Source organism: Rhinatrema bivittatum, chromosome 1 (assembly GCF_901001135.1).
Source record: "Rhinatrema bivittatum chromosome 1, aRhiBiv1.1, whole genome shotgun sequence".
Taxonomy (NCBI): domain Eukaryota; kingdom Metazoa; phylum Chordata; class Amphibia; order Gymnophiona; family Rhinatrematidae; genus Rhinatrema; species Rhinatrema bivittatum.
Window position 1 is genome coordinate 181,844,410 of NC_042615.1, and position 24,121 is coordinate 181,868,530.

Consider the following 24,121-nt stretch of genomic DNA (forward strand, 5'->3'; position numbering starts at 1 on the left):
AGATCTGCAACAGAGTGGAGACGCCGGAAGGAGTGGAGAGAATGAGATGGGATTTAAGGAAGCTGGAAGAGTGGTCGAAGATATGGCAGCTGAGATTCAATGCCAAGAAGTGCAGAGTCATGTATATGGGATATGGAAATCCGAAAGAACTGTATTTGATGGGGAGGTGAAGGCTGATGTGCACGGAGCAGGAGAGATAGTGTCTAATGATCTGAAGTCGGCAAAACAATGTGACAAGGCGATAGCTACAACTAGAAGAATGCTGGGCTGCATAGAGAGAGGAATATCTGATAAGAGAAAGGAAGTGATGATCCCCTTGTACAGGGCCTTGGTGAGGCCTCACTTTGCGTACTGTGTTCAGTTCTGGAGACCGTATCTCCAAAGGGACAGAGACAGGATGGAGGCAGTCCAGAGAAGGGCGACCAAAAAGGTGGATGGTCTTCATAAAATGACTTATGAGGAGAGATTGAAGAACCTAAATATGTACACTCTGGAGGAGAGAAGGAGCAGGGGTGATATGATACAGACTTTCAGATACTTGAAAGGTTTTAATGATCCATGGTCAACAACAAACCTTTTCCATTGGAAAAAGTCAGTAGAACAAGGGGAGATAATTTGAAGCTCCAAGGAGGAAGACTCAGAACCAATATCAGGAAGTATTTTTTCATGCAGAGGGTGGTGGATGCCTGGAATGCCCTTCCGGAGGAAGTGGTGAAGACTAAAACTGTGAAGGATTTCAAAGGGGCATGGGATAAACACTGTGGATCCATAAAGGCTAGAGGATGGGAATGAAGAGAAGAGCCATGGGGGTGGAGTACTGGAATGGAGGCTACTACCTGATGATTATTACCCTTACTCAATAAGCCTTCGCAACTCCAATATTGTTCTCTGCTTCAATGGCAAGGGGAAATGTGGAAAAGGGGATTTGCATTCAGATAACAACCAACAAGGACTGAATTTCACAATCTGGATAAACAAAGAAGCATGGGGGTAGCTTGCTTATTATGGCGGTTACTATCCTAAACCAATTAAGCCTGATATCACTTTGAATGCATATACAGAGTCGCTCTCTGCTTCTACGGCAGGGGGAAATGTGGAAACAGGATTTGCATTCAGACAACCACCAACAAGGACTGAATTTCACAATCTGGGTAAACAAATAAGAGTGGGGGGTAGCTTGCTTATTACGGCAGTTACTACCCTAAACCAATTAAGCCTGATACATCACTTTGAATACATATACAGCACTGCTCTTTGCTTCAACGGTAGGGGGAAATGTGGAAAACAGGTTTTACATTCAGACAACATCCAACAAGGCATTGATCTGTGCAGTCTGGGTAACCAAGCATCGGGGTAACTTGCTTGATGTAGCGGTTACTACCCTTAACCATTAAGCCTTATGCTCACCTTTAATGCAACTCTAACATTACTGTCTGCATCAATGACAGGGGATGGCAGGAAATTTGAATCAAACAGTTACCAACAAGGGCCCTGAACTTGCTGGTAGATGAAACAGATAAGTATGGGAAAATAATGAAACAGATAAGTATGGGAAAATAAGTGTGGGAGCTTGCTGGGCAGACTGGATGGGCTGATTGGTCTTTTTCTGCCGTCATTTCTAATTTTCTATGTTTCTAAGCAGGATACCTCTCTGGAAAACAGTCATTCCATGAATTAGACTCCCTGGAAGCTAACCTGGACAAACAGCTGGAATTTGGCTTTTTGAAGATCCAGGTAGCAGACATAGCGGGCTATAGGGGTTGAGTTGGAGGTCTCCAGTAGCTGTGCAACCAGACATACAGGCCGATACAGTAAGGACACGGTAGAAAAAGTGCGGCAGTGCTGGGCGCCCGCTCATTTGCCGCATGCACAGTTCGGATCACATACCGCTCGATACAGTATTTAAATGGAATGCAAATGCAAGCCGCGTCCAAGAAGCGTCCATGAAGCGCAATCCATTTTACTGTATAGAGCGCTATACAGCGCCTATACAGTATTCTGGGTGCGCTGGTACCTGTCATTTCAAATGTCATTTCAAATGACATTTGAAATGACAGGTACCAGGAAGTGGATCCCAACTTTAAGCAAAAGAAAAGGATCAGAGAAGAATCAGCCGGCCATTAACAGCAAGGGTCATGATTTAGCAAGACAATTTCCCTAGGGGAAAAAAAAAATACAATCAAATCAGACCAAAAGAAAAATGTATTATTTATTATATTTATTTATTTATTAACTTTTATTTACCAACATTCGTGAAACACATCATGCCGGTTTACAAAAAAAAACTCAAAGGAGGGGAGGAGAGGAGAGAGGGTCTTTTCGCTGGGGACCTTGACCGCGCTACCTGCTGTAGTACTGAGACGAAACACCTGAGTCCCGGTCGAGAGAGGGGGAGGCCCGGTTTCGAGGGGCGGATCCCCTGCTGGTGACGTCATCAGTGAGTGCCCCGGGACAGCATAAAAGTAAGGGCACGCCGGCGAACAGACTGAGGAGAGGAGAGAGGGTCTTTTCGCTGGGGACCTTGACCGCGCTACCTGCTGTAGTACTAAGACGAAACACCTGAGTCCCGGTCGAGAGAGGGGAGGCCCGGTTTCGAGGGGCAGATCCCCTGCTGGTGACGTCATCAGTGAGTGCCCCGGGACAGCATAAAAGTAAGGGCACGCCGGCGAACAGACTGAGGAGAGGAGAAAGGGTCTTTTCGCTGGGGACCTTGACCGCGCTACCTGCTGTAGTACTGAGACGAAACACCTGAGTCCCGGTCGAGAGAGGGGAGGCCCGGTTTCGAGGGGCGGATCCCCTGCTGGTGACGTCATCAGTGAGTGCCCCGGGACAGCATAAAAGTAAGGGCATGCCGGCGAACAGACTGAGGAGAGGAGAGAGGGTCTTTTCGCTGGGGACCTTGACCGCGCTACCTGCTGTAGTACTGAGACGAAACACCTGAGTCCCGGTCGAGAGAGGAGAGGCCCGGTTTCGAGGGGCGGATCCCTTGCTGGTGACGTCATCAGTGAGTGCCCCGGGACAGCATAAAAGTAAGGGCACGCCGGTGCGCAGCCGCCGGCGCGCAGCCGAAGCCGCGCGCCAAAGGGGCGCGCCCCTGGGAAAAAATTTATGGGTAGAAAAAGAAAAAGTAAGACCTATGCCTCCTCTCCTTCTACCCCCGTGACAAAAAGAAGTGGCCCGATGGACTCCCACATTGTTTATATGCGGGAGTCTGCTGTTGGTGGAATCATGGAGGGTCATACCTCTGTATGCCCCTCTCAGAACCCCTTGGCCACAAAATCTCCCTTACACCTGGAAGTGGAAACTAGATTGGCAGCAAGTGAAGAGAGAAGCTTGGCAGTTGGTGAGATGCAGACCGGGAGCGGACTTGTATCCCCAACAGTACGGCTACCTCAAGTGGATGTTCTGGATCTGGGTAGCGAGGCAACTGAAAAGGAAAGTAAAAAGGTTAAATGTCCATCAGTAATTTCTGATATAAGAGATGAAGAGTGTGAAATTGCTGAACCAGAAAATGTGACTTTGCTGGATGTGTGGAAACTTTCAGTAAAAATTGATAAGAAAATGTCTGGGTTCATATCCAAAGTGCACACGTTTTCTGTGGAAACCAAAGATAAATTTGAAAATCTAGAAATAAGAACAGAGAAATTCGAAACGAAAGTTGCAAATTTGAACCCAGTAGTAGATAAATTGCAAGCTGTCAACATATCCTCTATTAAAGATAATATGATGATATATAATAGGATTGAAATACTGGAGAATGAGATAAGATCAAGTAATCTTAGATTACTTAATTTCCCGATTTCAAGACTATTATCTCCAGATGAATTATATAGAAAATATGCAATGGAGGCATTGTCGTATGATGAAGGGAAAATACCAACAGTTTCAAAAATATATTATTTGTCAAAAAAGAAAATTTTGCAAAAAGAGGAGGGTGAAATAGATGTTTTGGATAGTCCAGGAGTCTCCACTTTTTTGGAAGACTCCTTAGACTTGATAAACTCAAGGTCTACTTTATTAATTTCTTTTGGATTGAAACGGGAGAAAGATTTGTTTTTCCTTAAATATTTACAGAATAAAGACCACATTTTCTGTGGTCAAAAAATACAAATCTTTCCAGATGTTTCCCGTGCGACACAAGCACGGAGGAAACAATTCTTGTTATTGAAACAATCTGTGCTAGATATGGGAGCAAGTTTTTTCTTAAAATTCCCTTGTAAATGTCAAGTACTGTTTCAGAATAACAAGTTTATTTATCTTGACCCGTCCCATTTGCAACGTTTCATTTCTGATAAATCCCAAGGAAAATAGAGTCAGGGTAAAAGGGAATTGTGATTGTAAGAGATTGTCGTAGCGAAATAGATTAAATCTCTCCCCTTTCCTCCTAGATGTGGGCTAGAATTGTATTTGATTTCCTTAAAATTTGTGAAAATGTAATTATTATGATAATGCTTGATTATATCATTTCTATGTAAATGTTATAATTTCAAAAAATATAAATTAAAAAAAAAAACAAAAAAAAACTCAAAGGAGGAAAATAACAATAAAACAGTAAAACAAATAAGGAAGGACCTGTTGTTTCCAAGCATAATCAAAACTCTTGCCTGCCCAATCTAAAATCCAACGCACCGGGAAAGCCACTCTTCAGATCGCGACTAATCCCATCACTGGAAGGACGAAAGATTTTTTTGAGCGTTCCAGTTCCTCTCTCCGCTATATCAATGCATTTTCCTTTCCACTGCAATGTGAACAGTATTCTGAAAAATAACTTTCAAACCCAGGGTGGTGGAGCATTGTTGTGCTTGATAAAACCTGCACTCAACAGGATCGGGCAAACTTTCCCCCAGCCCCCGCTCACCTGCCCTGGCCGTGTCCATAGGTGCCGGTCTCCGGAGCAGCCCCAGTCCTCTCTCCCCTCCTCCCGGGAGCAGCCGGCAGCGAGAGCGAGAGTGGCTTCAGCAGCTCGGGGCGGATCGGGCGCTCCCCATGCGAGGCGGCTTCCAGCAGCCCTTGCCGGCGATGGTGAATGAGCGCACGCCGTGACCTCGGACGTCCAGCTGGGCGCTCAGGTCACGGCGTGCGTTCATGCACCTTCGCTGCCATGAGCGCATGCCGTGACTTCGGACGTCAAGCCGGGTGCTCAGGTCACGGCGTGCGCTCATGCACCCTCGCCGGCCGGGGCTGCTGGAAGCCGCCTTGCATGGGGAGCGCCCGATCCGCCCTGGGCTGCTGAAGCCGTTCTCGCTCTCGCTGCCGGCTGCCCCCAGGAGGAGGGGAGAGAGGACTGGGGCTGCTCCGGAGACCGGCACCTATGGACACGGCCAGGGCAGGTGAGCGGGGGCTGGGGGAAAGTTTGCCCGATCCTGTTGAGTGCAGGATTTATCAAGCACAACAATGCTCCACCACCCTGGGTTTGAAAGTTATTTTTCAGAATACTGTTCGCATTGTAGTGGAAAGGAGAATGCATTGATATAGCGGAGAGAGGAACTGGGACGCTTAAAAAAATCTTTCATCCTTCCAGTGATGGGATTAGTCGCGATCTGAAGAGTGGCTTTCCTGGTGCGCTGGATTTTAGGTTGGGCAGGCAAGAGTTTAGGTTATGCTTGGAAACAACAGGTCCTTCGTTCCTGCTCCGGAGCTGTCAGCGCGCCCGCACGGGAGACCGGCACCCATGGACGCGACCAGGGCAGGTGAGCGGGGGCTGGGGGAAAGTTTGCCCAATCCCGGCTCCTCTAAAGGTCTTGTCCCGGGGGGGTGAGGGGGTCGTTTGCCCGTGAAATTTCGTCTCTCTGACCTGACGCACATACTATCGCAGGGGTAAGGGTAGGCGGTAAATTAGAAGGTTAAACACGCGGCAAAACTGCAGGTTAAAAAGGCGATAATCGGGGCGCACGTTACTGTATGGGCGGGAATAGCTAATCCGACCGTTTACATATACATGCCGCGGGCGGAAAGGGTTACCCGTTGATTTAAAGAAGCGGTAAGGATGGGTTAAAAGGGATAGTGAATCGTGGGTTGGACTTACGCGGCCAAATTGTGGGTACAAAGCGGGTTAGAAGCAGGGTAACCGCGGCCGCGCTTTACTGTATCAGCCTGATAGTTTGTTTACTGGTAAGATGCATTAGGCCATCGTTCTGCCCAGTGGGGACCCCAGGGGGATTTCATTTAGATACTAAAGACCTTGGGCAGACAGCCCCTCGAGCCATTCAATCAGGGACTCATGATCCACTTGGCTAACATGGATTTACAAGTGGTATATAAAGCCTTAATAAATAATAATGCCTTATCTCATAAATCTTGCTTCCTAGAAGGAATTTGCTTGATTAAGTTGCATCTCGGAGATCCCTATCTAAGAATTTCAAAAGGTTCAGTTCCATCATTTCTACCCAAGTTAGTACCGGCATTCCTTGGGAATTTATCAGAGTCCTTTCCAGCACTCAGCAGCAGTGACTGCCAGGAAAAAATAAAAATCTGCAACTATTAGATATGCATTGGATTCTCTTGACATACCAGAAGGTAATTAATTTTGTAGGAAGACAGACAAGCTATTCATGGCATTTGGTAATGCCCGAAAAAGGTAGGTAGCCTCTTAATGCCACCATAGCCAGATAGATCAAAGAAGTGCTATCAGGTCAGCAGCCCTGATAGCACTTAGAGCTCACTATATAAGAGCGCAAGCCTCATTCTGGGCAGCAGCAGCTCAGCCTCACTGGTCACACAGATCAAGGCAGTAGCCTGTTGCCAAAGTGCTGTGACCACTAAAAATTCCCCTAATACCACTATTGCCTTGAAGGCGGCGGTCGGTGGCCATCTTTAAAGATGGCGCCGGCCAGCCAGTGCTCCTACCATGTGACAGGGGCCAGCCAATGGCACGGATACCCTGTCACATGGTAAGGGCAAAGGGCCATCGGCGCCATCTTTATGATTGGCAGTCGACGGCCCGAGAATGGGAGATCGCTCCCGGGACCACCACTAGAGCACCAGGTAATTTAAAAATGTTTTGGGGGGATCGGGAGGGTGGGAGAAGCTAAGGGGTCATCTTTAAAGGGTCGGGTGGGTTTTTTTTAATCGGGCCATTGGCGCCATTTTTGAGTGGCAGCCAAAATGGCGCTGATGGCCCGAGAGCGGGAGATCGGTCCCCGCGCCCCCACTGGACCACCAGGTACTCGTAAAAAGTTTTGGAGGGGGTCGGGGGTGGGGGGGGTGGGGAAAGGTAAGGGATTAGTTTTATAGGGTCGTGGTGGGTTTAGGGGTTGTTTTGGTGTGCCGGTTTTCCCGCCCTCCCCCCAAATAACTCCCGTTAGTGGACACTAATGGGAGTAACGATTTTTCACAATAAATCGTAAAAATTTCTATTGTATCACGCACTGTACCGATTTTTGACGATTTAAAAAATATCGGACGATTTTTTTAAATCGTCAAAAAATGATTCACATCCCTAGCAATAACCGAGGGGCGCTTTAAGAACATCCGATGTTTTGCACACACTCTGCACCTGGTAGTGAAGTCAGCTCTGGGCTTGGAGTCCAATGACAAAGAGAATGAATACCTGCATAGGTTAATACAGAAGTGCAGGAACATAGCAGCACACTTCCACAGAAGTGTCAAGGCGGGGCAGGTTCTCCAACAAAAGCAGACTGATTTGGATATGCCTCACAAGCGTCTCATTCAAGACATTGCCACCCGGTGGAATTCCACCTTTATGATGCTGGAGAGGTTACTGGAGCTGCAGACACCCCTTCATGAACTTTCTAGTACAATGGACATAGGTGTGCAGAATCCCCTAGGGCATCATGATTGGTTAGTCATGAGTCAGCTGGTAAAACTCCTGCAGCCCTTCAAGGATGTCACGGAGGAGCTGAGTTCCAGCCACCTTGGCTGACATCATCCCTATAGTTAATTTCCTGGATGAACATTTGGAGGCCTTTAAACAGGAAGAGGGAATGATTGCTGAGGTGCTGCAGTGTCTGGACGTTTTGCAGCAGCAGGTGAAAGACAGATTAAGGCCTTTAACAGACGACCGCACATACATGCTCCCCTCAGTCTGTGATCCCGTGTGAAAGGTAAACTCGCCCTACAGTCCAATTGTCTGTCATTTGTGAAGGAGCTGCTGTTAGCAAAAGTCCGTGAACAGGAGCGCCATAGGCGGAGACAGATTAGGCTTGAAGCAGAGGTGGAAACAGCAGGCACGTCAAAGAGTTGTGCTGCTAGCCCAAGCAGGAGCTGCACTGTGTCAGCGACAGATAGTACCTCCTCCTCCACGTCAGAACGCCCAAGGCATGTTGCCCATAAAGATTCATCAGTTGTGCAATGGGCGAGAGAGAAAGCAGCTGGCATAAGTGACTCTGAGCCCGCCCAAGCAAAGGAGACACCAGCACAGCTGTCAGTGACACGGTATCTCTCAGAGCCGATAGAGAAAATGCAGACAGATCTGCTGGCATATTGGGCACACAAGTCCACTGTCTGGCCACACCTAGCCAAAGTGGCTCAGCGATATCTGTCATGTCCACCAACCAGTGTGCCCAGTGAACGTGTCTTTTCAATGACAGGGGATATCATGAGCCCTCACCGATCAAGGCTGGCACCAGAGTTGATGGAAATGCTAGTGTTTTGAAAGAAACCTGCCTTTGCTTGGGTTTCCAAATTTTCCCTGTGAATGGCAAGATGAATAGAAGCAATTCAAAGCCTTGCAGCAGCTCCAATTACCTCCTATGCTCCAGATAATATAAGCACTGCAGCACATGTACCTGACATGAAACGCTGTGCCTGACAATCAACTGTCCAGGCCTTATGTTCCTACAAGTGTTTGACCTCGATTGCTGTGCCTGTTAGTCCAGGCCTTATGTCCCTAGGTGGGATTGACCTCTGTCCTCGACTGCTTTGCCTGTCAGTCCAGGCCTTGTGTTCCTACAAGTGTTTGACCTCGATTGCTTTGCCTGTCAGTCCAGGCCTTGTGTTCCTACAAGTGTTTGACCTCAATTGCTATGCCTGTCAGTCCGGGCCTTATGTCCCTAGGTGCGATTGACCTCTGTCCTCGACTGCTTTGCCTGTCAGTCCAGGCCTTGTGTCCCTAGGTGGGATTGACCTCTGTCTTGACTGCTTTGCCTGTCAGTCCAGGCCTTGTGTTCCTACAAGTGTTTGACCTCGATTGCTTTGCCTGTCAGTCCAGGCCTTGTGTCCCTAGGTGGGATTGACCTCTGTCCTCGACTGCTTTGCCTGTCAGTCCAGGCCTTGTGTCCCTAGGTGGGATTGAATTCTGTCCTCGACTGCTTTGCCTGTCAGTCCAGGCCTTGTGTCCCTAGGTGGGATTGACCTCTGTCCTCGACTGCTTTGCCTGTCAGTCCAGGCCTTGTGTTCCTACAAGTGTTTGACCTCGATTGCTGTGCCTGTTCATCCAGGCCTTATGTCCCTGGGTGGGATTGACCTCTGTCCTTGACTGCTTTGCCTGTCAGTCCAGGCCTTGTGTTCCTACAAGTGTTTGACCTCGATTGCTTTGCCTGTTCATCCAGGCCTTATGTCCCTAGGTGGGATTGACCTCTGTCCTCGACTGCTTTGCCTGTCAGTCCAGGCCTTGTGTCCCTAGGTGGGATTGACCTCTGTCCTTGACTGCTTTGCCTGTCAGTCCAGGCCTTTTGTCCCTAGGTGGGATTGACCTCTGTCCTCGACTGCTTTGCCTGTCAGTCCAGGCCTTGTGTTCCTACAAGTGTTTGACCTCGATTGCTGTGCCTGTTCATCCAGGCCTTGTGTCCCTAGTTGGGATTGATCTCTGTCCTCAACTGCTTTGCCTGTCAGTCCAGGCTTTGTGTCCCTAGGTGGGATTGACCTCTGTCCTCGACTGCTTTGCCTGTCTGTCCAGGCCTTGTGTCCCTAGGTGGGATTGACCTCTGTCCTCGACTGCTTTGCCTGTCAGTCCAGGCCTTGTGTCCCTAGGTGGGATTGACCTCTGTCCTCGACTGCTTTGCCTGTCAGTCCAGGCCTTGTGTCCCTAGGTGGGATTGACCTCTGTCCTCGACTGCTTTGCCTGTCTGTCCAGGCCTTACATCCCTATAAGCGCTTTACCTCTAACGCTGTGCCTATCCGTCCACTGTCAAGGCCTTTCGTCCCTACAAGGGCCTGAATTCTAATGCTGTGCCTGTCCATGCAGGCCTTACTTCCCTACAAGGGCTTGACCTCTAACACTGTGCCTGTCCATCCAGGCCTTACATCCCTGCCAGGGCTTGACCTCTAACGCTGTGCCTGTCTGTCCAGCTTGGAGCTAGGATATAGTTTTCATGACCTTCATAATATGGGCCATTTTCCCAAGATGTTTCTTAGTTGCTACATTAATGTTTCTAGTGCTATAGAAAACTGGTGGTAGTTGTACTCTAGTTCATCCTCTGTGTTCCCATTGTTTACAGAGGCACTGTACGGTACAAAGTCAACATAGGTTGATATTGTAGATTTGGACTTGAGTAGCAGTTTTCTTATTTCTGAGAGCTCTTCACGTTCCTTTGTCATCAGCTGAAGTGCGTAAGTACAGTCAGTAACTTCTGGGTATTCACTAGACGCCAACGGAAACATCCCACTCTAGGGGTGAACCCGTTCTAGGGAGTCCTTTCCTGCACAAAGGAAAGGGAACTCTTTCCTGGGCCAGCCTGCCTTTCCCCTATCAATACCACAGGGACCAGACTACCTCCACTCTGCTAACCAGTCTTGCCCCTATCAGCTTTCTGCCACTCTGCTTTGCTGCCATACACCAGATGACTCACTTAACTCCTTGTGGTGTTCTTGCCACTCTCATGGTTCCTCAGTGTGTTGGTGCTAGTCTTTCTACTTGCTATGTTCCCCCTTCATTGTGCTGTAGGATGTCAATGCCACTTGTTTTGCCGCTTTGCCTGTCATGCTGCCTTAGATGGTTCATGCACCTGTTATCGGTGCTCTCTTTTGAAGCTGTGGTGTGTTTTTGACACTCTCACTGCTGTTTGTGCCTCTGTTAAAGCACTTCTGGTACCCCTTTGCACCTTTACAGTGCCTTAGGCTATTAATGCCACTTTGCCACAGTCTAAGTACTTTGGAGCTCTTTTGTTGTTGTGATGATTGCTCCCCAGAAGTTTCATCAAAATTGATAATAAAACCCCAATTCTGCAGCCAAAAATAGACTGGAAATCCTTCCCCCATTGACTTTAATGGGAACCGGAAAACGAATTCACATATCGACGTATCGGATGTGCCATACGTCCGAATGCAACGGAAATGACCCCCGACGAATACGTATCCCAAATGCAACGAAAATTTTTTGGCTGCACATCCCTATTATCAAGTAAGTATAATTTAACTTTTCAAGCCCTGCCATCTTCCACTTTTCTTCTTACAAGACCAATATTTAAGCCAACACCCAAATCCCATTCTCTACTGTATTACCAAATTTTGTAATTATTCCTGCAGTCACCATGTTTAGTGAAGCTGTTTTCTAAAAAACAAATCAGGCCTCCCCATGCTCATTGAAGTTTGGGTTTTAACCATGGTCCATTCATGCAGGTCCCCCAGCCATCTTTGAAGCCCAGTTCTGTATCACTGCTGTTTAGGGTGGTAGCTGCTGCACCCTGTAGTTAACTCCAATGCCTTCTTGGAAGGACAATGCAATCATAACAATTAGTTTAATTTTAAAAAGATTGCTACAGCAGAGGATAATCTATATAAATAAAAATGTTAAATAGTTTGTATGTCGTCGCTAATCTCGCCAACCGCTTAACCGAATGCGTTCAAATTTGCACACAACATTCACTTCCCATACGGGAAGGATCTTATATACTTACACTAGCCGTTAAGCCTGAAACAACGGGCTACATTTAAAAAAAAAATTTCGGTCCATTTCCTTCCCACTTCCTCCCCCCTTTAGTCTCTCTCCCCCCTCCCCTCACTCTCTCCTCCCTCCCCCCCCTCACTCTCTCCTCCCTCCTCTCACTCTCTCCTCCCTCCCCCCACTCTCTCCTCCTTCCCCCACCTCACTCTCTCCTCCCTCCCCCCACTCTCTCCTCCTCCCCCCACCTCACTCTCACCTCCCCCACCTCACTCTCACCTCCCTCCCCCCACCTCCCTCTCACCTCCCTCTCCCCTCCCTCTCCCCTCCCTCCCCCACTCTCTCCTCCCTCCTCTCAGCTCACTCTCTCCTTCCTCCCCTCACTCACTCCCCCTCTCTCAATCCCCTCCCCTTTCAGCTCATCCACACCCGGCAGACAGGGGGGTGTCCCTCCCTCGCGCGCGCGCCGCCACCGCTACTGCTCCTCCCTCCCTTGCGCGCATCGCCGCCGCTGCTCCTCCCGCTCCTGCTTGTTGTCATCGTCGTCGCCGCCGCGGCTACTGCTCCTCCCACTCCTGCTCGTCGCCGCTCCTGCTTGTTGCTGCTGCCGCCGCCGCTCCCGCTCCTAAGGAGCAGGCGCCATTTTTTTTGGGGGGCATGCTCCGCTCTGGCCGACGTGCTGCCCACGCATGCGCGGTAGAGTTGCTCTCTACTGCGCATTTGTGGCACGTCGGTCAGGGCTCCCTTATCTAGTAGATTACATATATATACTTATATTACATATAGGTCACACCTGTGACAGGTAATACAAGTTTAAAAATTGCTTACACAAAACAGCGACATCTGGTGGCCGTCAGCGCAAGCGCACCCTCTTACACCTTTCGCACACACTCACACACCACACACCACCCCCACACAGGGCTATTGTCTTTCATTCACACTCCCTTATAACACACAGAAATCCACACTCATCACACCACACACCCCCACCCACACGCCTGCCAATGTCACTTACTTCACCCACCCTCCCAAAACACACCAAAACACGAATTCCTGGCTGCTACATTGGGAAGCCACGCATTTCACACACCCTCTGAATTTAAATTAAAGTACCCTCTTCCACCCACCCACGCACTGCACTCCGATCACACACACTACACCTGATACAAGTCCATGCTTCTCCGCTGGCACCACAGGAATGGTCCGGGATACATCGCATTCAGTAGGGCCGTCGGATGCCAGCAACCAAAATGGTGCCGGCGGACCTTGCCCTTACTATGCTATACAGATACAACAACGACGTCGGTACACCATGTGACATAGTAAGGGCAAGAGCCCGTCGGCGCCATATCCTCAGCGGACATTTGCCCTTACTAGGTCAGGAATCCTGACGCACCACTTTCACCGGTGAAGTTTTGCGACATGGCAGCCGGCGGAACAAACCCTAGCACAGCCTCGCCACCGGCTGGCAGTTTACACGGGTAGCTGGGGAGGAACACGGTGGAGGACCGTTCTTATTTTCCGCAGCGCGTTTTTCACAGGGGGGGGGCCACTAATTCTCCACATCTCCCGAGAGGGGGGCTGTAGCATGGGTTGCTCTATTTTGCCGGGTTGGGGGGGGGGGGGGCAGGAAGGTGTGCTTGCATATTTAAACTATTCTTTGCTGGTGCTGTTCATTTGCGGTAAAAAAAAAAAAACCCACACTAACTGTAACATTTACTGCTCTGTTCTGTTTTTTCAACTTAACCAGGCTCAGCCACAGCAACGCGTGGCAGGGTTCAGCTAGTACAAAATAAAAAGTGTTATGTCAGAGGAAGAGGCATTAATGATTACTGCATATCAGCACATGCCATTCTTCTCTTCAAGCTGGGATGTATAGGATCCTCACTGGAGCAGTAAATAACTTCTAAACACGGCACTTTTTAGGGGGTCTGGTCTGGAGATTGCTTTGAATAAAGGAAACTGAAAGCAGAATCCTCATTTAAGTTTCTGGTTGGTTTTAAAAAATTCACTGATTTTTCTTCAGTATCATTCACACATTCATTTACCTATTCGTTATCTATTTATTTTATATTCCACTTTTTCAGGCACTTCAGAAGTCATTTCAAATACATAGCAATACTGCTAAAGTAGGACTATCCTGTATTGGGGGATTCTTCATAACGTAGATAAATGAATCCCTCTGAATATATAACACATGCATATTACATAATGCGATTGCTTATTTGGGATTGGATACATTTTAGTCATGTAAGAACAGGTAAGGTATGCAGATTTACACCATGCTAACCTTTGTACTGCCGGAGCACCAAGACTTTATAAGGCTTTTGTTTTCCGCTGATGGTTTTCCCAAAGCAATATCAGATATTACTCTTTTATCCAACTAAGAAAAACAAAGAAGCAAAACATTAAGGAAGGTATTACACAAGTTGTAATGTATGGCTAGTTTTCAGGATAAATTTGTTACTGTCATTTAGTGTAGACATCCACATGCATGACAGCAAAATGTTAAGAACTCTATTTGCATAAAATCACAGTGAATCATTTTAGTAAAAATACTGGGGAGGTACAGATTCTGGAATGCATTCTGCTGGTTGTTTTCAAAGTATGTTTGTCATTGATTGTGCTCAGTGGAAGGGAAACTACACTGAATCTTAAATATTCTGCCTCCTTACCTCAAGGATCGCAGTGCACCATCCCAGCAGGACTCCTGGGTTATGTTATAGCAATAAGGATTACAATCTATGAGTTCCAAAGCTGACTAAGTTCCATTTATTTACTGATAACATTTATATTCCTCCTTCCTTCAAAACTATTGCCCATGACATCACGCCTTTGTAAGTGGGAAGTTCTGAGTACCCCACTAGTCCTTTACAATGTTACTGTTGCGCCCGGTCGCAGGCGACTGCGACCTCTAATGCTCACCTCTTTTTTCCCTGCACCTTCAATCATTGAGAGAATGGCGGCCTCTGCCAACCAACGCCAACCTCCCCTGCGTCCCCGGGACGGCGTGGGTGCTGCCGACCGCCATCTTACTTCCAGAATCACCTAGGCGCGCGCACGCATGCAGGGCCTCCATTTGTTTACGTCATGGCGGGTACCTCAGGGTCGTCCCCTCCCGATGACGACAGCCCGTGGCATACTTAAGCTGACCAGCCCATTGCTTAGACGAGTTAGCAAGGAGTTCTCTCGTTGTTAAATGCGCTCCACTTCGGACCTCCTGTTCTAGTATCTCCTCGTGGCACTCAGATGTTCTGGGTACCCACTCCTCGTGGGCCCTTCCGCATCTCGGCTATCCGCTCCTGGGATGGCCTCTCTGCCTTGGATTTCTATGAACCCGTTCCTCGGGTACCTGGTCTGGAACTTCCTGATGTGAGTACCTTCTTCACTATCTCTGATATCTACTCTGCTGAAGCCTTCACGGTGTACCCCGTGCCGCGGGCCATTACCGTTCTTCAGTACAGAGATTCTACCTATCCTGAGCTACAGGGTATTGCTGCAGCTACGTTGATCCTTGCCTTGATTCCTGTATCTAAGACCTCAGCCACTTTGCCACCTTCAGGACAGCTATCCTCGGCGTACTCCGCGCTGCGGGCCACTTCCGGATCTGCAGTCTGTAGTATCTCCATCAGCCTTCAGGAATCTCCTGGAGTATCCTGCGCAGCGGGCCACTACTGGACCTCTCATCTACAGCAGCGGTTCTCAAGTGGTGTGTCGTGACACACTAGTGTGTCGCCAAGCACCGGCTGGTGTGTCACGTGCTCCCGGTCTCTCCTGCTGCTCTTTCTTCCCTGCTGCTGTTGCCGCCGGGCTATCAGCACGTTCAAGCCAGTGGGAACGGCAGCAGTGCTAAAAGAAGCTGTGGCACCTGTGGCTGGCCTTTTCTTCTTCCCGCGCCCCCCCGTGACCCGGAACAGGAAGTGATACGCGGTGCGCGGGAAGAAGAAAGAGCTGTGCCGCGTGATAAAGTAGCATCGGCGGCGGCAGCATTGGCCCCCAAGCAATTGAAGCAGCTGGTAATCGAGAATGGAGACAGCAGCATGAGCCTCCCGCGGTCGATGGAATTCTTCCTTCTTGGCCTGCGGGCGCTGGAGGAGGAGGCTGCTGCAGCTACCATTTGTGCTGGGGGGGGGGGGGGGGGGGGAGAGAGAGGAAGTGAGTAAGAGAAAGAGAGAGAAGCAGCCAGTGTGTAAGTGAGAGAATGTATATGATTGAGAGCATGTGTGTGATTGAGAGAAACTGGTCAGAGAGCTGATGTATGTATATGTGAGAGACAATGAAAGTGACTGCTCAAGGAGATGACTGATGTGTATGTGAGAGTGTGAGACAGTCAGGGATGTGACTGATGTGTGTGTGTGAGAAAGAGAGAAAAAGCATGGAAGTGAGAAATCTGGGTATGTGAGAAAGCATGGGAGTAAGAAGCCTGGTGTTGTGGGGGTGTATGTGAAAGAAAGCATGGGAGTGAGAAGCCTGATTATGTGAGAGAGAGCATGGGAGTGGGAAGCCTGTGTGTGTGTGCAAGTATGAGAGAGAGACTGGTTGGTAAGGTGACGGTGTGACTGGTGTATGTGAATATGAGAGAGAGAGAATGTGATTCAGGGAATGAGAAGCCTGTGCATGTGGAGAGCGAGCATGGAAATGAGAGAGAGACTGGTGTGGGGGGGTGTGGGTGTGTGTGTGTGTGTAACAGAGAGAAAGTGATTATGGGAATGAGAAGCCTGTGCATGTGAAGAGAGTGAGCATGGGAGTGAGAACCTGGGTGTGTGTGAGACACAGCATGGGAGGGAGAAGCCTGTATAAGTAAGACAGAACATGGAAGTGGGAAGCCTGTGTGTGTGTGTGTATGCATGAGAGAGATCAGGTGACTGGTGTGTGTGTGAGAGAGAGAGAGAGAAAGTGATTATGGGAATGAGAAGCCTGTGCATGTGAAGAGTGAGCATGGGAGTGAGAAACCTGGGTGTGTGCGAGACAGCATGGGAGTGAAAAGCCTGTATATCTGAAAGAGAACATGGGAGTGGGAAGCCTGTGTGTGTGTGTGTGTGTGTGTGTGTGTGCATGAGAGAGATCAGATGACTGGTGTGTGTTTGTGTGTATGTGAGAGAGAGAAAGAAAGTGATTATGGGAATGAGAAGCCTGTGCACGTGAAGAGTGAGCATGGGAGTGAGAAACCTGTGTGTGTGTGAGACACAGCATGGGAGTGAGAAGTCTGTATATCAGAAAGAGAACATGGGAGTGGGAAGCCTGTGTGTGTGTGTGTGTATATGCATGAGAGAGATCAGGTGACTAGTGTGTGTGTGTATGTGTGTGTGTGTGAGAGAAAGAGAAAGAAAGTATTATGGGAATGAGAAGCCTGTGCACGTGAACAGTGAGCATGGGAGTGAGAAACCTGTGTGTGTGTGAGACACAGCATGGGAGTGAGAAGTCTGTATATCAGAAAGAGAACATGGGAGTGGGAAGCCTGTGTGTGTGTGTGTGTGTGTGTATGCATGAGAGAGATCAGATGACTGGTGTGTGTTTGTGTGTATGTGAGAGAGAGAAAGAAAGTGATTATGGGAATGAGAAGCCTGTGCATGTGAAGAGTGAGCATGGGAGTGAGAAAGCTGGGAGTGTGTGAGATACAGCATGGGAGTGAGAAGCCTGTATATCTGAAAGAGAACATGGGAGTGGGAAGCCTGTGTGTGTATGCATGAGAGAGATCAGGTGACTAGTGTGTGTGTATGTGTGTGTGTGTGTGTGTGTGTGTGTGTGTGAGAGAGAGAAAGAGAAAGAAAGTATTATGGGAATGAGAAGCCTGTGCATATGAAGAGTGAGCATGGGAGTGAGAAACCTGGATGTGTGTGAGACACAGCATGGGAGTGAGAAGCCTGTATATCTGAAAGAGAACATGGGAGTGGGAAGTCTGTGTGTGTGTATGCATGAGAGAGATCAGGTGACTGGTGTGTGTGTTTGTATATGTATGTGAGAGAAAGAAAGTGATTATGGGAATGAGAAGCCTATGCATGTGGAGAGAACAAGCATGGGAGTGAGAGACTGGTGAGTGTGTGTGTGAGAAAGAGAAAGTGATTATGAGAGTGAGAAGCCCATATATGTAAGTGGAACATGGGAGTGGGAAGCCTGTGTATGTGTATGGCATGAGAGAAACTGTTCAGGAAGGTGACTGGTGTGTTTGTCAAAGACTGTTTGGGAGATGATTGGTGTGTGAGAGACAGAAACTGGTCATGGGGGCATGACTGATATGGTGTGTGTGTGAGAGACATGGGCCCTAAGGAAGAGGACCATGAGTATAGAGCTTAGCCACTACTGCTGCTTCTGGTGTGTGCTACAGCCTGCATGGAAGAGGAGTAGGAGAGCTGCTGGAGGGGGTAAGTAAAGGTGGCTTTTTAAGTTTATTTTTCTTGATTGACTGCCATTTTAATTATTTAATATTATGTGATGTGTCTGCTTTTTTTGAAATATTTTATTGGTGTTTGGAGAATGTTTAATAGTTTTAATGAGTTTTTAATTGTTGGATGTTATTCTGTTCATAGCTGTTTTGAAACATTTATTCTGCTTATTAGTATAGTTTTACAATTATTTCTGTGTGGGGATCTATAGCTGCTTGCTAGTTCTATTTTCCTAATAAGAGGTGTATTGGTTTTTAGGACCTGATTTAATATTTGTAGTGTTGCCTTTTCATAGATAGGGTTGCTCCTGTTTGAGTGTATTCCATAATAGTGGTGTAACTGTGTGCAGATTAGTTTAGATGCATTACTACAGATCCTGGGAGTATGTTAGGTCGGTTCTGTGACTGTTATTGAGATATTTTACTAGCATGTAAGCGTTTGTATCAGTCTTATTTGTTGCGTTTTCTCAAGAGGACATGCATTGGTGGTAAACTGCTGTCTTTTCATAAGTAGGGCTATTGAGCCTGGAAGTAGAAGGAGTTTGAGTTGCTGTTACTGAGATGACACCAGAACCAGAATATCTTTTTTGTAGGGTGAGTTGTATGGGGAATGTCATAATTCTGCTTTACATCCATTATTGTGGGTCAGGGGGGTTCCCGTGGATGCAAACTGTACTTTTACATCTAGCCCTGTGACGATCATGGGTCAGTGTGTCACGCATGTGAGAACCATCTGTCAGGTGTGTCCCAACAGAAAAAAGGTTGAGAACCACTGATCTACAGTATCACCCTGAGTAGCTTGCTCAAGAACTGTGTTTTTGCATTCCCAGCTCCTTGGGTTATACATTATCTTTTCTCCTTAATAAAAGTCTTGCTCATAGCTGTGTCCAACGTCGCTGAGACCACACCCACCAATGGTGAGGCTCCCGGGGCTCCTCCCTGTGGGCAGAGACATCTCATCTTGGTCCAGGGTTCACAAATTCCTACTAATTATAACAGATTGCTAACTCCATGGACCCGGCTCAGCTCTCAGCCCTTCAGGCCATTCCTGGCCTGGCCCAACGTCTTACCGAACAACAAAGGACACTAGAGACTTTGACTAATGCCTTCAATCAGCTAAGATCTCAGCTGAATTCCACAGGAACGCCTGACAAGGCCACTCCTTCTCCATTGATGATGCCTGTACATCTCTCTGTGCCCTTGCCAGCGCCTACATGCTTTACAGGGGATCCCCTGTTAAGAAGGGGTTTTCTAAATCAGTGCTGTATGCACTTTTCACTTCAACCTACTTACTTCCCGGACGTAGTCTCCAAAACTACATACATTCTATCGCTACTAGATGGGAAAGCCCTTGCCTGGGCTTCACCTCTCTGGGAACGTAATGATCCTATATTCCAGGACTTGACGGGATTTCTCACACTCTTTCATTTTGTATTTGATTATCCCACCCGCACGACTATCACTGGATCCGCTCTCCTGCACTTACAACAAGGTACCAAGCCAGTGACTGATTATGTTATTGAGTTTAAAACCTTGTCCTCTGAACTGCATTGGGTCCTGGGTTGCCTATGGACTGTGTTCCTGGAGGGTCTTAACTCTTGCATCAAAGATGAGTTAGCGGCACGCGAACTCCCTGAAACCCTGGATGCTCTCTTTGATCTTGCTGGTGGAACTGATCGTCGACTACGCGAGCGCTCACAAGAGGTAAAGAGATCCAAGAAGATGCCACCAGGAGTTCCTCGCTTTCATCCCTCGACAGTTACCCAGACCACTCCTACACCCAATGCCGAGGAGGAAGAACCAGTTCAGCTAGGGCAAAGCTGCCTTACGTTGAACGAAAGACGTTATCGAAAGAGACATGGCCTCTGCATGTACTGCGGGGAACCTGGCCACGTGGTATCCTCCTGTCCTAACTGTCCGGGAAACTTGCAGACCTAGGATCCGCCGGAGGACTCTTCCTAAGTCTAACTCCTCCTTCTCCTCCACTGACACTTCAAGTCTCTATTATCTCGAATGCCCTTGAGTTTCATACACTAGCCCTCGTAGATTCTGGGGCCGGTGGGAACTTCATACTTTGCCAACTCATAGCGCAGCTACAAATTCCTACAGTTCGGATGCCCACTCCACTACTACTGTCATATACACGGTGAGCCTTTACTTGGTGAGGTCGCTTATACCACCCCACCGCTTCATCTCCACACTGGATCTCTGTACTCCGAGACCATTACATTTTTAGTCCTGGAAAAAGGTATACATCCGGTGGTACTCTGAATACCATGGCTTCAACTTCATTCACCCCAATTCGATTGGAGTACCCTTGAATTATCTCAATGGGGAGAAGCCTGCCACAGAAGATGCCTGGAGGCAGTGACTCCTATGCCTTGCCTGACTACTACCACCTCCCTTCCGGGTCTACCTCCACAGTATCAGTCTTACCAGGACGTGTTTTCTAAACAAGCGGCAGATACATTGCCACCTCACCGATCCTTTGACTGCACCATCAACCTAGTACCAGGCTCTGAACCTCCTAAAGGAAGGGTGTACCCACTGTCATTATCTGAGACAAAGGCTTGTCTGCTTATATTCAGGAGAACTTGGAAAAAGGGGTTCATTCGGCCTTCAAAGTCCCTGGCTGGAGCCGGATTCTTTTTCGTGGGCAAAAAGGACAGATCCCTCCGCCTTTGTATAAACTACCGTGGCTTGAATGAAATCACCATGAAGGACCGGTATCTGCTACCATTAATCTCCAAACTTTTTGATCGGCTCCAAGGAGCCAAAATATTCACAAAGCTGGACCTCAGAGGGGCATATAATCTTGTCCACATACGCCAGGGCGATGAATGGAAAACAGCATTCAATACCCGTGATGGCCATTTTGAATACTTGGTTATGCCTTTTGACCTTTTCAACACTCTGGCCATGTTCCAAAACATGATGAAAGAAATCTTCAGAGACATGTTGTATGACTGCGTAATAGGGTATTTGGACGATATATTGGTCTTTTCTCAGGATCTACAAACTCACCATTTGGATGTCTCCAAGGTTCTTCAGAGACTCAGAATAACCACATATACACCAAAAGTAGAGAAGTGTGCTTTCCACCAGGAGTCCATCCCTTTTTTGGGTTATGTAGTATCCAGCTGGGGGTTCCAGATGTATCTGCAAAAAAACCTAGAGCATTCAGGACTGGCCCCAACCTACTGGTCTAAAAGCTCTTCGCTGATTCCTCAGATTCACCAACTACTATAGATCATTCATTCATCACAACTCCACCTAGATCGCACCTCTTACTGTCATGACATGCAAGGAAGCCAATCCCTCTCATTGGTCCCCTGAAGCCATAACTGCCTTTCAGGAACTCAAAAGGGCATTTCTTCAGGAGCCATGTTTAAACCACCCAGATCCTCAATGACCTTTCATTGTTGAGGTAGACGCCTCAGACGTCGGAGTCGGCGCTGTCCTCAGCTAGCATAGTACACCCATATGCTACATCCATGCTTTTTTTTCTCTCAGCCCTTTTCACCTGCTGAGTGAAACTACAGTATACGAGACAAAGAGCTATTCGCAATCAATTTAGCGTTTGAGAAGTGGCGCCCATGGCTCAAGGATGCTCAACCACCAGATAACGGTTTTTACTGACCATAAAAACCTCGAATATTTACATCATGTACAACACTTGAACCACAGACAAGCCTGCTGGTCATTGTTTTTCAACAGATTCAACTTCCTCTTGAGGTATCATCCAGCAGACAAAAACACCCGTGCGGATGCTCTTTCCCGCTCATTTATTCCAGAAGACACTCTGGACACTCCGCATCATATCATTGATCCTGCTAGAGTGCTCCTTTCTGCCAGACACACACTTCCAGCCCGTAAAACCATGGTTCCTAGGGTACTCAGGAAGAAAATCTTCAGATGGGCTCATGATTCACTCCTTGCAGGTCACCCTGGACAATCCAAAACCCTGTCCACCTTGCAAAGATACTACTGGTGGCCCTCAATGAAAGAAGACATATGGACCTATGTGTAATTATGTTCTACGTGTGCTAGACAGAAACCACCTGCTGGTCATCCCTGGGGACTTCTTCAACCTTTGCCCGCTCCTAGCAAACCGTGGACATCCATCTCCACGGACTTTATCGTTGACCTACCTATATCCAGTGGAAACAACACCATTTGGGTCACTGTTGACCAGTTTTCCAAAATGGCTCATTTTGTGGCGTTACCCAGTCTACCATTTCCTCCCGAACTAGCAAAAGGTTTCATCCATCAAATCTTCATAAGAACATAAGAACATTCCATACTCGGTCAAACCAAGGGTCCATCAAGCCCAGCATCCTGTTTCCAACAGTGGCTAATCCAGGTCATAAGAATCTGGCAAGTACCCAAAAACTAAGTCTATTTCATGTTACCGTTGCTAGTAATAGCAGTGGCTATTTTCTAAGTCAACTTAATTAATAGCAGGTTATGGACTTCTCCTCCAAGAACTTATCTAATCCTTTTTTAAACACAGCTACACTAACTGAACTAACCACGTCCTCTGGCAACAAATTCCAGAGTTTAATTGTGCATTGAGTGAAGATGAACTTTCTCCGATTAGTTTTAAATGTGCCACATGCTAACTTCCTGGAGTGCACCCTAGTCTTTCTATTATCTGAAAGACTAAATAACCGATTCACATCTACCCGTTCTAGACCTCTCATGATTTTAAACACCTCTATCATATCCCCCCTCAACCGTCTCTTCTCCAAGCTGAAAAGTCCTAACCTCTTTAGTCTTTCCTCATAGGGGAGCTGTTCCATTCCCCTTATCATTTTGGTCGCCCTTCTCTGTACCTTCTCCATCGCAATTATATCTTTTTTGAGATGCGGCGACCAGAATTGTACACAGTATTCAAGGTGGGGTTTCACCATGGAGCGATACAGAGGCATTATGACATTTTCTGTTTTATTCACCATCCCTTCCTAATAATTACCAACACTGTTTGCTTTTTTGACTGCCACAGCACACTGAACTGGCGATTTCAATGTGTTATCCACTATGACGCCTAGATCTCTTTCTTGGGTGGTAGCTCCTAATATGGAACCTAACATTGTGTAACTATAGCATGGGTTATTTTTCCCTATATGCATCACCTTGCACTTATCCACATTAAAACTTTAGATCTACACATATTGGAGTGTGATCTCTGATCACACTCCAATATGTGTAGACCTAAAGTTTTCTCCCTCCACCTCCTCAATTTGCATAAGGCGTTTTCCTTATTACCTGGCTGATGACACATAATTTCATGACTATCTGTTGGCTAAATGGATGGAATTTGCTAAACTAAACAGTGAATATTCTGTGAATCCAATCCTCTTTTGGTACTGCTAAGTCGGTAATGAGGGGTGATATTATTTCATATGTAGCCTATAGGCTCAAAGTATTGGACAAGCGCATCCTGGCTCTAAGCTCCCAACTGAGGCGCTTGAAAGGAATATTGGCCTGTTCTAATGCTGGCTCAGACAGAGAAAAATATCTCACCCTTCAAGGGGCCTTAAATTCTAGCTTTACTAGTGTGCAAAAAAGAGCCTCCTATGTTACCAATACCGATTATATCAGTTTAGCAACAAGTCGGGGAAACTAATGGCTAATTTAATTAGAGCTGCCCGTAGTCCTCAACATGTTGCAGCTATCCGTTCCCCTGCCAGACATATAGTCACTGACACCTCGGCCATTTTAACTCATTTCAGGAAATTTTACTCTGACTTGTATTCTTTTGAGGGCTGGGACACAGAGACATGTGATTGGTTTTGTGCTCGGCTCGGCCTTCCCTGCCTTACCGCAGCACAGAGGGAATGGTTGAACAGACTGCTCAGGACTGAGGAGGTGCAGTTGGCTGTTCGACAGGCGAAGTGATTTAAAGCCCCAGGCCCCGATGGCTTTACTGCTAAATTTTATAAATGTTTGGCAGATAA

At 47.5% G+C, this 24,121-nt stretch overlaps 1 protein-coding gene across 1 annotated transcript in view; it reads right to left on the bottom strand.

The window, feature by feature from the left end:
* The window catches only part of LOC115084673 (sodium-dependent phosphate transport protein 2B-like), a 92,917-nt gene that overhangs the window by 33,915 nt on the left and 34,881 nt on the right, over positions 1-24,121 (bottom strand). The window contains 2 exon segments of the mRNA XM_029589856.1: positions 14,070-14,162; positions 21,186-21,320. Coding sequence (XP_029445716.1) covers positions 14,070-14,162; positions 21,186-21,320 — 228 coding nt within the window.